The sequence below is a fragment of the Amblyomma maculatum genome, chromosome 1 (genome assembly GCF_055883805.1).
Source record: "Amblyomma maculatum isolate TAMU_Amacu chromosome 1, ASM5588380v1, whole genome shotgun sequence".
Lineage (NCBI taxonomy): Eukaryota > Metazoa > Arthropoda > Arachnida > Ixodida > Ixodidae > Amblyomma > Amblyomma maculatum.
The window spans coordinates 341,458,775-341,474,541 of record NC_139344.1 but is presented as its reverse complement, the minus strand read 5'-3'; the positions used below and the strand labels follow the sequence as shown (position 1 = coordinate 341,474,541).

At 43.8% G+C, this 15,767-nt stretch overlaps 1 protein-coding gene across 1 annotated transcript in view; it reads left to right on the top strand.

Moving 5' to 3' along the window:
- The first annotated feature begins 6,542 nt into the window (after nt 1–6,542).
- The window catches only part of LOC146207601 (histone lysine demethylase PHF8-like), a 45,789-nt gene continuing 36,564 nt past the window's right edge, over nt 6,543–15,767 (top strand). Inside the window, exons 1-7 of the mRNA XM_084588983.1 lie at nt 6,543–6,682; nt 7,294–7,379; nt 8,686–8,744; nt 8,824–8,882; nt 10,768–10,928; nt 12,099–12,240; nt 15,560–15,758. Coding sequence (XP_084445109.1) covers nt 6,585–6,682; nt 7,294–7,379; nt 8,686–8,744; nt 8,824–8,882; nt 10,768–10,928; nt 12,099–12,240; nt 15,560–15,758 — 804 coding nt within the window. The 5' untranslated portion in view covers nt 6,543–6,584. The remainder of the gene's footprint in view (nt 6,683–7,293; nt 7,380–8,685; nt 8,745–8,823; nt 8,883–10,767; nt 10,929–12,098; nt 12,241–15,559; nt 15,759–15,767) is intronic.

Below are 15,767 nucleotides of genomic sequence, written 5' to 3'. Positions count from 1 at the left end.
AATCCTTTATGTCGTTCCCAAGCAACAGTGCCGTAGCATATGCACGAGCAGCAAAAAGCTAGGAAAAAAAAAAAAAAGACTTTTTACTATTTCATTATTTCATTGCAGCTGTACATCTCACTTTATATAAATAATTGATATCGTTTGAAGTTTTTCACTGTTCTCAAAAAAAAAAACAACAACTTGTTTTTCTTCCTTGTTTTTCTTTCGAGCCTTCAAAATTTCCGGCAATTTCACAACTCTTCGAGAGAAGTGCGACAGATTCTGCTCCTTTCCTTTCTATAAACCAATTTCAATTTTTTTTTTTAAAGTTTGCCTTGCGTTCGCACTTAGTATTCGAGACTGTAATAAAAACAATAGAGTGCATTTTGACAGGAAATAAATTTAAATAGAAGAAAACAAGCGTAACGGGGGAGGATTGGCAGATGTTATAGTGATTATTATGATGCATTTGAATATATAAGAAAAAAATTGCTTTCATAACCAACTTGCCGTTAAACAATTTGTCCAGAATTAGTGTGAGGAAAGGGTGAAAGAGGAAAGGGCCCGCCTAACGTCCCGACGGACACCACGCCTTTTACGTGTCCGTGCTCTGTGCGATGTCAGTGCGCTGATCTCCAACCCGCGCCGCGGAGAAAATTGGAGAGGAGGGTGAGGCTTTAGCCCAGTATCGTTATTAGGGTGGGCAAAAACTGGTGTCAAAAATCTCAACCCTGCAGAAGCGCGGAAGAAAACTGATGAACATTTTAAGAAATTCAAATCTTTATTTGCATCAGTTAAAAAAAAAAAAGAAAAAAAAAAAAGAAACCTCACATTGGAGCTTGATTGCGCGCCTGCGCCCCTGTACAAGGATTCAACTACTGGTAGATAGCTTATTCATTGGCACCAGTTTAACAAAATAATTTAATCTGAGGAGATAATGAGCGAGACACTGCGTTCAGAAAAAAAGAAAGGAAGTGCACAGAAACGTCCACGCAATAAAACTAAGACATAGGTTGATAAAATTAACGCAAGGAGTTCAGTAATGCTGGCAACACATATCGAGCAATTGACGTCCTTAATTAGTCCGTATCTGTGCAATGGACTATTATTTGGGATCTCGTGCGACGTGAGTGTGTTCTCTAAGTTTTAGGTGAGCTAACGCCTCAGGGAATTTTCGAATTGTTTCTTTTATAACGTTTTACTAGACTGGCACTGTGTTGGTCAAGTATTGGAGTTATTTTGAAGGAATTAAAAAAAGTTATAGTCGTGATGTCGCGAGGGACGTTAGCAATACTTCTTATTGCTCTTTTCTGTATTATATGCAGCCTGATTAGATTTGAGTGTGTAGTATTTCCCCAGACAGTTCGACTAAATTGAGTTCGTCTACGCAAATCACTCACAATATCGAAGCATCGGTCATACTGATCGTATACAGCTTCGTCACCAAAGGAGACTTATATACCTGCAGCAGTGGCGCAACTGAATTGCTGCAAAATAGTGCCAATGTACAGGGTCGTCCACTTCTAGCTATAACACGGTCACTGCTTTCAAAGCAACATTGCGCCCGACGTAGGCATATATCGATGCAAAGCGATGCGAGCACAGAAGGACCCGGGCGTGTTGCTTCACATGGCCTGCCACTAAGCTATATTGCTTGGCCGAGTCGGACGCAATGACGCTTTGAAAGCAGTGACCGTGTTATAGCTAGAAGTGGACGAGGCTGTACATTGTGAGCACTTATCGTGAACTTCATCCCCATCCGAAGCTCACGATATGTGCTCACAATATATATTGCTTCGTCAACAAGCTCTGCTAGGGTGAGCAGCCCACTTAATTAGCTAATTCACTTCGCGATATTTTATAAAAAAAAAAGCTCATGCAAGTGAATATTAATGCCTCATAACGAAGATAGTTTGGAACGAAAATAAAATGGCGTTAATCTTTAACATAGCCAGAAACTACTGTCGCTTAAGGAACAACAACAAAAAAGCTTGAAGTGCTTGGAGTACATGTACTTCTTCTAAGGGCAACGCGTTAATCGATACGAATAAATTCATCCTTAAAAATTTAGAAATCGATGATACATTATTTTTCGCGCATTTAATTTCGACCCGTGAAAAAAAAAAAAACAACAACAAACAACGCCGTTGGCAACGTACAGACTTGAATAGCGACAAGCACTGAGAGCATCTCCGGGGGCACTCAATTTTAAATTCCGTCTTGATTTTTTGCCCTCTTATTGAAATACGACTGTTCACTGTGCAAAACCTGCAAATACGGCTCTGTCGCTAATATGGTCTAAAAACACCTCTCCTTCATTGCGCGTAAGCTAAAATGGGAAGCTGTTGGAATTGCCGATACGCACCAAAAGGAACGTTTTGTACACAGGATTACGAGATACCTCACATCACTTTCCCGACTTTGAACAAGCTCCGCCTGGCCCGCCATGAGAGCGAATCGTGTGGTATTTCTTATCAGAGGACATCAGTTTTACCCGGAATGCAGCCTCTAACAAATGTGGTGTCGCTAATGGTTCCTTTGTTTTTGGCAAGCTTTTCTTCTTGGGCATTCGCCAAAAACCGCAAAGCCACTTCCTGAACGATTCTTTTGGGCATCTCGCTTGCGCTTGCGCGCGTAAATCTCCAAGCGCCCCATCCCGTGTCGAGGAGGAAGGCTTCGGTCGCAACGAGTGCTCGGGCGAGTTTATAACTTATAGCTTATTCAATGGCAGGTCACCAAACAGTCCGTGTATGGCCGCCTCGGTCGGTTGCGCGGTGTTCAGGCGGCCGTGGTCTGTGCATGCTGGTTACTCGCTAATGCGAGATGGGCGTCGCAATATGCCCGGCACGAAAATGCGGAAACGCTGCTAAAATTAAAGCGACGAAGCGCGGGCTGTTTTCGCTAACCAACATTTCTTTAAGTCATTTCGCTTGCAATTTATTGTGTTCACATCACCAACAGCCAAGCCAAAGTGCACTCGCGAACCTCACAGTAAGCTTCGCTGTTACTTAACATCTCTGTTATGCGTTGAGCCGAGATTTCTTCCTGGTCGCAAGGCTATGGGCGTCATTTTCTCTCCATACATTTCACGGGTGGTTGCATAACCGGCCTTCAGCGTTGTATATGGCAGGGGTTTTCCCTGGAGCTGACATAAAGAGGAGGATGGCGTTGAGGCTAGAGAATAGAAGCGGTATAGTCGCTTTTGGTATAGTCACCAGTGTAAAAATTACGGGGCGCTTAACTATCATTATGCGAGGACAACGCTTTTCATTGGGTCTCTGCTTTTAATGCTTCTCGTACACTTGTCCATGTCTTCGGAACTTACGCATGGTCGTAGAATTTGGCAGATGCTTGGAAGCTCGTCTACCGTGAGTGAGTGAGGATGGTTCGCACCGTTCTGAGGTGCATGCTGGGCACTTTGGGGGTGCCCGGAATAAGCCCCAATCCAGTGGGATAGCTAGGGGCACTTGGTGAGCTGGATGCGCTGTTCTAAATACCACCATTCACCCGCCTTTCACATTCTGGCTATATGGCGTTTCTTGGTCTGTACTGGGTGGTAGTACTTCTGTTGAGCGAAAGATGGGCGGAATTGAGTTGGGAGTATTGTTGTTGCTGTTGCCCTAAGAAAAATGGTGCATATCCACAAGAGAAATTAGCCATGACCAGGAGGTGATTACAGTTTCTTCCGTACTGCAGAAATGAGATATCAGAAATTTGAGGAAATCAGGTTCAGTGACAGAGATGGTTGAGGGTGGTACTGGGGTTTACTGAGCTTTAATTTGTGAGATTAAAGAGCAAAAAAAAGGCAAACATAAGTAGGAATGACAAAAAATTAGTTGTGGTTTAGCTCTGGTTAACCCTATAGCTGAATTGCGAAAGCAACGGCGGAAGCTTCTTTTGCCTGCTACATTATTCCCCTATCAGTGTAAGGTGCTACATTATTGGGGACATCTAAGCTCATCCTTTAAGGGTATGACGCCAGAGCGTAAGCTACCAGGCCACATATAAAGTCACGCTTCAACCTAGCCGTATGGACGTGCCTGCGTGTCGTAGGGGTAACGAGAATGCAAACGGTTTTGGCAGGCTGATTCTGATATCACCCTCCCGTATGAAAGGAGCGATCTGTGTTGGCAGCTCCTGCCCTTGGCATAGAGGTAACGTCAATTCAAATGTCATAGCATGCTGATTCCAACGAGGAGAAGCGCGCTTAATCCGCGAAGCGTCACCTCCTCTCCTCTGTCCGCGGAGCACACAACCGTGAACAGTGCAACACCTTCGTAACGTAACCACCTTCGTAAAGTACCAGAGCTTGCTGATAAAGAACAAGTTTCGAACTGTGGCCCTGGCAAAAATAGATAGATTTGTCCCTCTCCACTTTTCAGCTTTGTTCTTTGTTTCTTTAGCCTGCACTCTCCAATACTCTTCACTATCACGGTGAGCCATAAGCGGTGCTCCCAAGTACCCATCTGGTGTCGTCGTCCAAGACACTCTGGCAAACCGTTCAGGCGTAGACCTTCCATGCCAAAATCCGAGGCATTTCGACCAGTTAACTCCGCTACCGGTGACGTGACTGAATTCGCGTACACACTTCACAGCTTGGCATATGCCCTCCCTCCTCGTCATCAGTAAAAACAGCGTTGTCGTCTCTTTCTGGAAAAGAAAAGCGCAGTATTTGCCTCACTTCTCGGTGGTGGTGGTAGTGGTGGTAAAACTTTAATCTTCAACAGATACACGATAGGCTTCAACCTATCCGCCTACACGACGGCCTGGAGTCCTTGGACCCGGGCAGCGTGTTCGGCCACTCGGATTACACCTAGCTGAGTTTCAGGGTTGTGAGCTCGACAGTAGAGTCGCCCAAAATTCTTCCGTTTATGACTGTTCATTTATATATTTTATTTCTGGACACGTCCATATTATATGTACCAGATCCGGTGGACACAAGTTACTACACATATCATATGTACCAGATCCAGTGGACACAAGTTACTACACATACCCGCAGTGCCCCGCCGGGGTGGCGCAGTGGTTACGGCGCTCGACCACTGTGCCCAATGAAGCGGGATCGAATCCCGGCCTCGGCGGCTGCGTTTCGATGGAGGCGAAACTGAGTGGCGTCCGTGTGCTGTGCGATGTCAGCGCACGTTAAAGAACCCAAGGTGGTCGAAATTTCCGGAGTCCTCCACCACGGCGTCTCTCATAGCCTGAGTCGCTTTGGGACGTTAAACCCCACAAACCAACCAACATACCCGCAGTAACCATACAACAAGTTTCCTCAAAGATAAACCGTGAAATGCCATGGACTATTCACGTGACATGCACACCTGGTGCAAACGCGAACGATTAAAGTTTGTCATTCGTTAATTCAAGTTCGTTCAAGACAACTTTATTGCCACCGGCGTAGGGGCCCCTCCGCTCCCTCAGTGAGACCCTAGGGGGCCTCCAAGGGAGAGGGGGCCCCGCAGTGGGACGTCTTTCGCAAAGCGTCCTGTGCCAGACGGATTACTCGAGCCAATTGCTGCTCCGGAGCCCGGCTCCGGAGGAGGGCATCCCAGGTTTGTTTCTCTCTGATTCCATCAATATGCCCGGGCGAATTGGGGCATATTCCCAAATGAGGTGATCCTGATTGGCTATTATCCCGCATTTAGTGCACAACTTTGGAGGTTTCTCTCCCTCCCCGTATAAATAAGATGGAAAGATCGGACACACAATAAGGAGCGCAGGGTACATAGAGTCAAAGTTATAAGAAAAAGGCTACAAGGGGTAGACTTGACTCAAATTGCATACTGCGATGCGGCCTGCGGCGTAGAATGCGCGGCTGCAATGGCAGTAATCGATGGAGACTACGAAACAGTGGTCACCGAATCCTTCAACTCTAGAAACTCGGTCATAGTGGAAGAGGCTGCTCTGGCGTTAGCCTGCAGGAGCACCAAGCCAAATTCGTACTTTGCGACAGCAAGATAGCAGTAAGAAACTTTATTAAGGTGATTATTTCGAAAGGAGCAGTTAGGATACTTGGACAATCGGTATTGTATAGAGAAATCTCCATCATATGGGTCCCGGCTCACGAGGGGATTCCAGGCAATGAGGCTGCTAACAGTCTCGCCCGAGATTTCTACACCTGGGCGGCCGTGGAATGACCCTTACCCGGGTCGAAGGATCCGCTCATCACGTACATGGAAATCACGGCTGCACACAGGAATGAAAGGTTAGACCTTCTACCTCCAGATCGGTCTCTCGCAGCTAACGAGTGCAGAGACTGGAGAAAATTACAAACTAAGCGATTCTTTCATTCGTTAATTCACTCGCACAAACTGTATGTTTCTATTTAGCGCCACTCGGTCTCTCTGTCAACGTGGCGAACTCTGGTGGTTTGCGCTGAATGCATTCTAACGGCGCAGCGACAACAGCGGCGATATCCAGCTGATAAACGTAGCATGGGTGCCATTCACAGCTGCAATAAAAGGGAGCAAATAAAGACTTCTATATCTAATTTTTTTGTTGTTGTTGTAGCTGCTGTGTTCGAGCATGCTTGAACTACAAAAGCAACAGTCAATGGGAGTTCTCAACCATGTGTGTTGTTTTGGGTTGCCGTAGGACCTAAGATGGCGTCGGTAGATGTGTACTGTGTTTGTGGTCAACCGTACGACCCGAATCTATTTATGATTCAGTGTGATGTTTGCAAAGACTGGTTTCACGGAAAGTAAGGCCTTCCGAACCGACAGCAGTTTGCTTGTTTTTTCGCTCGTTGCAAGCGTATTTATCCGCTAAAGCCTCAATGCCAGCACCGTGTCGCGAAGCGTTGGTTTCCTATCTGCTCAATAGCACAAGTTGCTCCAATGCTAACAGCTTGTCTGCTGAATGGTACAGTCATCACATCTTTGTTGCCAGAACGTAGCAGGTCTTTCAAGCTGCTGTAACTGGGATCGCAACGACTGCCGTTCGTGTTTACCGTGTCGCGCTTCACACGCTGCCTGTCCATCAGCTGGTTCCGTCTCCTAAGTGCAACTGCATTTTTTTATGCAACAACCACTGAACTGCATGCTTCGTTGATCGTTGTTGCAGGTGTTTGCGAAGGCTTTTATTTAGCTAGAAAAGCCGCGTTAACGGCTTTAACAACAGCGCGCAGCTTTCGAAGACGAGTGTGAAGAAACACGACGAAACCACTGCCGAGGTGCACTTGACGTATCGACCACGCTCTCGCTAGCGCGCTCTTTTAGGAAGCTGTCAAAGTAGGCCGCCCGCTGTCCGACGCTTGTCGCAGGCAGTAGCAGAACACGACATCAACGTTGCTGTACTGTTTCATGCTTTCAGTTGCGTGGATGTCAAGGAGCATGACGCCTGCGACATCATCAAATACCACTGTCCTCAGTGCCAGCTTTCCTTCGGGCCATCAGTCTGTAAGTGCTCGTTGTTCTTCCTCGACATTTCGATGATTAGCGAGTGTTTACTGCAGGCCGCTTTCTTGAAATGTTTCCTCACGCTTTGCAACCAGCATTTGAGGCCGTGCTAGCGAAACCAGGTTGACAGATCTCGGCGCGGTGTTCAGAAGTGTACTCGACGCTTTATTTAAACGTGATGTCATGCCAGTTTCCTCACTATATGCTGTATGATTGAAAAAGTGCTATCAATGCTTTTGGCATATATTTCTAAATGTTTCTATATATATTTTTTCCTTGTAATTGTTACTTTAGGATGCTGATTTTTATAGATGTTATTTTAGCAAACGATTGATCATGTTAATTACCACTGTGTATATTTTTCCATGTAGATTTTATTCCCTAGTGCATGGTTTAGTTCTTACAATCTTAAATGGTAAAGTATTTAATGCCATTTCTAAAAAATATTTTTTGATTTACTGTGTCACGTTCAACTTGTCTTGCAAAACAGCAAGCTCGGGGAAATTTTGTAACCACTGCCGCCATGTGTGCCCTACTGATGTCCACATTTTGCTTCAATTTAAACGAAAAACACCTAGTGTAAGTTAAACCAATGTGACCACATCAGACTGTTCACAAGGATTCCTCTATCTGCAGAGCCCTTGTGCTTCTATTCCCATTTGTTCCTGGCAGAGGACACGGCTGTGTGTGGTTTGCTGAGGCCATTTTTTTTTTCGAGCATCCGTCCTGTCAGCAATGGTACTTAACTGCTGTATGATCTATGCAAAGCTTAAATTTTAATTGCACCGGTGTATGAAGCTTGAGAGTTCCTTGGACAGCCAGAAGATCAAATCAGTCGATATTGTCGACCATAAACCCTGACTGCTCATTGGCGGGTCAAATTCTAAAGTTGAAGCTCAGCTACTTTGATCATCTAATGAGAAGAGAGGAGTCGCTGGAGAAAGATTTGATGTTGGGAAAGGTTGAGGGTCACCGGAGAAGGGGTAAGCAGCGAACGCGATGGTTAGATGGCATCCTCGAGGCGCTGCAGATGAAGTTATGTGATGTTAGGAAGAAGTGAGAGACCGGAAAGCGTGGCGTGATATGTTCCATAAGGTCACGAAGAGTCGGACACGACTGAACGAGTGAACTAAACTGAACTGATGAAGCTGACCTCAGAATGCAATCTTAGTGTGAAGCTTAAGCTTAAGCAAAGTAGAATTTCTTGAGGAAAACAAATCGCAGTAAGGGAAAGTAAAAGTGGGTGGGTTACTGCATGATCTGTAAAGATATCTGTTGACTTTGTCGTTGCACCATAATATTTCAGGGAAGCAGAGGACTAACTGGCACCGGCATGACTACTCAGACCCAGACGCAAGTGAGAAGGTTAGTCAACCTTATTCATTCTTACAGATCGTGCGCTATACTATGTTACCCTACTAATTTACTTGCATAATATTTGCAGCCTGTGCAGACGGGAACTTATGTTTTCATCAAGGAGCTCAAGTCGAGGCATTTTGAAAGGTAAGCTTAAACCTTGTTGTCTCCCTGTTGAATCTAACTTTTGTCCTGTTAAAAGTGTGCTTTATGATATTTGCCATTTCTGTTCTAAGAGTGAAAACATTGCGGCCTTTAATTGTTAGTTAATAAGCTAAAACTATGCTGCATACATTTACTGCTACCTTGAGATATCCTGAGAAAGAGGTGCTGTGTCGAATATATGCCATGCATGCACTCAGGGCTTCACTGCGCAGGTGTAGTATGAATAAGCATAAAGCATCGACACTTCCTCAGGTTGATGTTAACTAAGTGCCTCTCAATAATAATGCCATAGAAAATGTAATGAGCGCTTGATAACCACTGTCATTGTGGCCCCTAAATGTGGCCCCTAAATGACAAGTAGGAAAGTGACCTAAAGATTGAAGTTTAGGATTCAAGATCAGTTTAGCCTAAATGTCATTGGAATTTTAATTTGAAATAATGTTGAGTTTGAAGGCAAAACTTTTAATGTTGGAAGAAATTTAAAACAAATAAAAAGCTTGACAAAAATGTCTAGTGGCCAATTTAGCGTGATTAGGCCGAACGCAAATTAAGTGTGCTCTTAAGGTTTTCACTTTAGTTGTGGTTTTGATTTCCACAGACTCGTTAGCATACAGTTGTTGGCCACCAAACCATGTAAAAAACCACTCGACACCCGACACATGTGAAGCCCCGCTTTAACCAAAATGAACCAGTGTGCTTACATGGTCTTGAAGTTGCGTGTCTGACCCAGTATCTAAGGGTAGCAGTGGCTTCATTTCCGATCTCAAAAGCGCTGCCCAAGCGCTGCAGTATTTGCCTGGTCTTCGTACGAACAGACAGGTAGACAATGAGAGAGAGCTAACGAGCACAAACAGTCAATAAAAAAAACAACGAAAGGAGGAACCTCCCAGATCACTGCAGACTGCAAATCCGTGCTGGAAGAGGCATTGTTTATCGGCTGAGGCAGAGAGCGAGTAGAAAGGGAAATAATTGAGGCGTATCATATATAGAAACCTGGGCCCACGTGCATAAGTACATCGTCGGTAAAGCTTAGCGACCAGGAACTGGGTATTTAGACGGTCAGATTTAGATACTGAGAATGTCATTTTATAAGTTTTTTGATTACCACATTCTACCTTTGGTGATAATGTGTGGTTCCTGACAGTGAGCCGCTTTGTTATTATTTTTTTTGGCACATTGTTTTGGCTGCGACATGCATTAGCTTTTACATACAATGTTTCTGTTTTGTTTTTTTTTGTCGCAACATTCAATTTTATTATATTTTTTTGCAACGGTTTTTATCTGATGTAAGTTTTTTGTCGCAACATTCAATTTTATTATATTTTTTTGCAACGGTTTTTATCTGATGTAAGTACATTGGCGTATAAAAAGGTGGTGTCTTGTGAAATAAACTCGGTTGGTAGTAGGCGCTCTTTCTGTCCCTCTTGTTATCCTGTGATCATCTCATTGCACCGTTCCATTGGTTAGGTAGACAAAAATTGGCAAAATTGGGGAATGGGGGATTTAGTGCTAGTGCGCTAAGATACTGCTGAAGTAGGTGGCACTTGTCACCACCCAATTTCGAAGAGGCCACTCTTAACATTCATTCGACTTTGAGCTGATCAAAACAGCCTTTACACTGTCATGCCTCTCTATGGTGTGGATTAGTAGCCCTTCTATATTTTACCTGTGTGGAGTGCTTTGCTGCAAAAGGAAACAATAAAAGCACGAGTTAAGCAAGCTGGTTACTGAGTGTGTAGAAGAGTGCTGTCGTGTGTGGTCAGTGAATTAACCCTGCTTGCCTTGGTTGCTGCATTGTAATTCAACTAGTGCTGATGGATGAGTGGTTATAATAACTTGAGGTGGATTTTGTTTGCAACATTTGCAGTGCGGATAGCATAGTGACCCGGCTGAGTGGGGAGCAGTTCAACCTGCAGTATCTGCTGCACAGTGGATTCACAAACCCTGTGCTTGTTCTCAAGAAAGATGGCCTTGGACTTGTGATGCCACCAGAGGACCTCACTGTCAGCGATGTCATGGATTTTATTGGTTAGGGATTACCCTCTCATTGTTTTTGTACTCGGCCTTCCTGTTTTTTTTTTTTACAACCCAGAGTAATTGTGCACGCATGTATCTAAATAGAGTAAGATGGCCCAGGGATTGCCAAGAAAATAAGAATGTATCGTTCATATGGCACGATGTTGTATATTTTATACAAGGTTTAATGTCCCAAAGTGACATCTGCTAGGAGGGATGCTGTAGGGGAGGACTCTGGTAATTTCAATTCCCTGGGGTCCTTTAACGTGCCTCGACATCATGCATAACACGGGCACCTTGTGTATGCCTCTATGAAACGCATACAAAACATAACTGCCCGGTCAGAATTGCACCTACGCTCTTGGATTCAGCAGTTAAAGTATTTATTCATATCTTAGTACTCATTTGTATTGGTACCAGGGTATTCATTTATTACGGTTTGTGACCTAAAGTGTGTGAAGCATATGTGGTTGTGTCATCCAAACAAGTCACCCGAAAAAGGGCCTTATTTTATATTTTTTTTCCAATGTTAGACAGACACCAGTTTTATGCATGCAGCAGCTGTGTGTCCCGTACTGAGTTGAATGCCGTTCGGGACTGCATAAACTGAGAGAGACAAATTTTGACATCTGAAACCCCCAGGAGACTTCACATTTATGCGGGCTTTCATGTTGTTTCGTGACGTAAATCTATGCTTCTGTGTTAGAACTGAGGAAGTGTATGAATGGGGCCATCCTGCTGTGGAGCACAAGTACGGATCAAGCCTGCAGAGAGGTGGCGAGGGCTTTTGGCAGCTGTGGGACCGCGGGTTGTCACAAAGGGCACATATTAGACCTGCTCTTCGTTGCCATCGGGAATTTTAATATAACGAGAAAGTTCTTTTTATATATTTATAGACGTTTAGGTTGAGCTAGTTAAGTCAAAGTCCACAGTATTTTGTGAAAACACAGCTTGTCATAGCCTTCATTTAAACTTGCAACATAAGTTGGATTCTGCCAAGCTCTTCTGATGCAGGCTGTGGGATTCATCTGTGATGCGTGACCTCTGTAGTGTTGTAGTGTGTCAGTGGCAATTGAAGGCTTCAGCTCACATCCTGTGCATCTTTGATTCACATAATTCATCAGCATGCTTTTCAGACTGTTGACATTCATGGCATCTTGACATCTGTTTGTACCATTTCAGGCCCAGATTTTATGTTGGACGTGATTGACGTCCGAAAGCAGGAGGATCTCAAGATGACCATGTCGGAGTGGGTAGATTACTTCAACAGTTATGACCGCTCCAAAGTCTTCAATGTCATCAGTCTTGAGTTCTCCGACACCAGGTCTGTGCTTGATGCTTGCAGTGCTGTCACATTTTTGTTGCCTTTGTTTAAATAGTGCTGCTAGATGTGCGTGGCAGCACAGGCATCCGCAGCAACGGGCCTTGTGGAAAGTTCCACAGGATGTTCCTATAATTATTGTAATGGCCAGCAGCACGGGTCGGTGATATGTGAGCCACAAGCATTTGAGTTGTGTGTTGGGTCCATGGAATCCCATTAGAGATGGCTGCGGATAACAGGGAAGCTGGGGTGAAGTCAATGTGATGGCATAGGGGCACGCCATGCAGTTAACTATGGCTATGGATTTGTTTTAGGGCACTAGGTAAACATGGTAAGTGTTATAGTTTATGTAACTGTAAATTCCCAAATGCACCTGTCTCGCACTGAAAAGTGATCTAGTGGTCCTGTGAAACGGGCACTGCGGAGATTATACCATGTAGCAATGTTATTCAGGTAGACTTAGCATGAAGTGTGGCATTTATGGCTCTGAAGACATGAAAGACTCGAAGGATACCAAGTGTTGATTTGTAAGTGTATTTGTAAACCACGAAGAGCAAATTTTTTTGTTGCATGTTTTTTTTTTTTTTAATTATGCATGTGGCATTGGTAGATGCAAAAACTGTATTCTTAAAAAAGTGAAACTGAATCTTTACAGCCAGACTTTTTCGCTGGCATGACTCTTGGACTAATGCCACGCCAGTCATTGTGTGTAATTAAGGGGTGTGCTGGCAACAATGTATCACAATATTTTGATGATCGTACCCAATGCTGATTGTATCCGATGAGGCCCCATGTTGAAGCCAGGAATTAATGGGTGTATGATTACGTAGGTTGGGAGCACCAAGAGTTCGAATTATTTGGACATTCGAATTGATGAGATTTTGCTGTATCGGTATTATTACTGCCACAGTTTTAAAAGATCAGACTTGAGGGGATGTTTAATTAAATTTAAGAGCAGTAGATGACTGTAATATCGGGGACAAAACTCTGTGAACCAAGCAAACTGCAACCAAAGCGCATAACTTTCGTATCGGCCAGTAATCTCAGACCATACTTGTCAATGTGAGAGTTGGACTTCAGATATTTCATGTATGCTAGAGAAAGAAGGTGATAATTCGCTTACATCGAACTTCTTGTCCAAAATCGCCCGACATGCAGGCCAGAGACTTTTGTCACCGATAGTACATTACTGAACTAGTTGGGCTCACACTGGTCTGTGCATTATTAAATTATATGGAAGTAAAATGTGGAAATTGAGTTATAGTTTAGGTTTCTGTGTAGCTAACGCATTGTTTTATGTGCAGACCTTCTGCTTTTAGTGATCGTCTCAAAATGCCAATATACTGTGCTTTTGACATTCACTGTCTACTAACGTAGATGATTAAGCTAGTTTGTTCAGCATTTTTTTATTGAAACCGCACTGCGCGTTTGTCTTTGTCCTTGTGTATAGTGCAGTTCCACATGACATTAGCTTTTTGTAAGCATCAGCACTCACAGTCAGACGAGTGTGGTGGGAACATGGTTTCTCAACAGAGTGGCTTCACTATAGGACCTTATCTAAATCGTGCGCTTCATCACGGGTGAAGAGGACTCAAAAAAACAAACAAACAAAAAGGTCTTTTCTGGCTTAAAGCGCGAAATGCCTAGATTGCGTACAATTATAAGCTTTGTACGCCTCTGAAGTTTTCTTTGAATAGCTCTTCATTGTGGGTGTTTTTTGTAGGTTCGAATGACAGAGCTCAGTGCTGTTATTAAGAAATTTTTCTGAATGACTTCAATAATCCATTTATGCTGCTTGGGTTTGCGTCAGAATTTTAATACTGCTCTATATTTTGTGCAGGGCTTTACTTAATACAAGACTACAGCAAAACGGTGTCCTTTTTTTGCAAAAAAGTGCTACAGAACTTGGATTGGCCATAACCCTTTTGTATATTGTTTGCGCCGAAAAAAAAATATTTGTTTTGAATCAGATTGATAGATGGCACCTTGAAAGTGTTTTATAAAACATGGTTTGTCTTGAGCTGAGCTGATAAATCTTTATTAATATTAAGGGTGGAGGATAGAGGCAAGTTAGCTGGCATGCCGCAGCCCGTGGAGACCTTTGACGATACCGGCACGTTCGACGACATTGAACTGAATGTCCGAGTCATCGCTGGACCTTAGCTTATCCCAAGCTTCTTCAGAGAGATTTGGCAAAAGTTTTGAGGGAGGCTTATAGACTTTGCACACCCAGATCACATGGCCAAAGTTTTATTTCTCGCCAGAAAAGCGACAGAAGGGATTAATACCTTTATGAATTTTAATACTATGTAGTTTGGGTCAGATGTAGTTTGGGTCTGTTTCACATGACTTGTTGGTGCCTGTGCTGGTCTCAGAAATGTTACGATTCAGTTCATATGTGGAACTTGAATAAGCACGCACAGCTTCACTAAGCCTTGTTGTCCAATGAAGAAAAGGAGAGCGCTTCACTGATGAAGAGGGGCTTCATCAACCCAGGAAGTGTTTTAGGGGACTACGAGTAATGCTAGGACAGTTGTGAATTATTGGTATTTATGGTTTATCTTTGAACAGTGAATCGATAAAACTGCTTCTAGTTTTGTAGTCGCAGCTATTAATGGCAATGTCACAAGATTTCACACCTGTTGTGTGCGACAGCGTAATGTGACTAGAGGACAGGTATTTTATAACAGGTAGCTTATTTTGCATGCATCAGTGATTGCAAAGGCCTAAATTAAACTGAATTGCTTTCATGATGACTTATTACAGAAATGAATGGAAAGAAGTTACTGAAACTCTGAGATCGGCGTGGAGTTAAAACGCGACCATGCAAGGAATTAACTGTGTAGTTAACTATGAAGGAAGATGAAATTGTTTTCTGCACAATCTAATAATGTTTGTTATAGAAGTCATCAGATTTAGAAATTTTCCTCCACCTGAATAAATAACAGGAGGGATTAGATTCATTTTAGTGGTATTTTGCCTGTTAAAGCACTTCATTAACACATTTTTTTGTTCTCTTTATTCTCTTGCTATTGCCTTGCAGATGTCCTTTACTGCACAAGCTGAGATTTGGTACTCTTTCGGACCTTGTGTCTCAATAACAGTTCAAGGAATAAGCGCTCGGCGTGCGTAAAATCATAAGCCGGTCAAATACATCGAGGCACTGCAGCTAACCAAGCAAAAAAAAAAAAAAGAGATGATGTAGAGCTCGACCGTGTATACATGGGTATGAGTGATCCCAAAGGCCGCCACCAGAGCGCGTCTTGTGGCATGTGGCCGATTTGGGATATCTGGAGGCTGCAGCATGTGTCTTCCTTTGCAGGCTGTCGGACTTCGTGAAGCCGCCATCTCTGGTGCAACGCATAAGCTGGGTGGAGAACTGCTGGCCGTCGCACGTGCCCAATATCGGCGTGCACCAGCGTCCCGCTGTCATGAAGTACTGCCTCATGAGCACCGAGAACAGCTTCACCGACTTTCACATTGACTTTGGTGGCTCCTCCGTGTGGTATCACGTTTTACGGGTGAGTTGG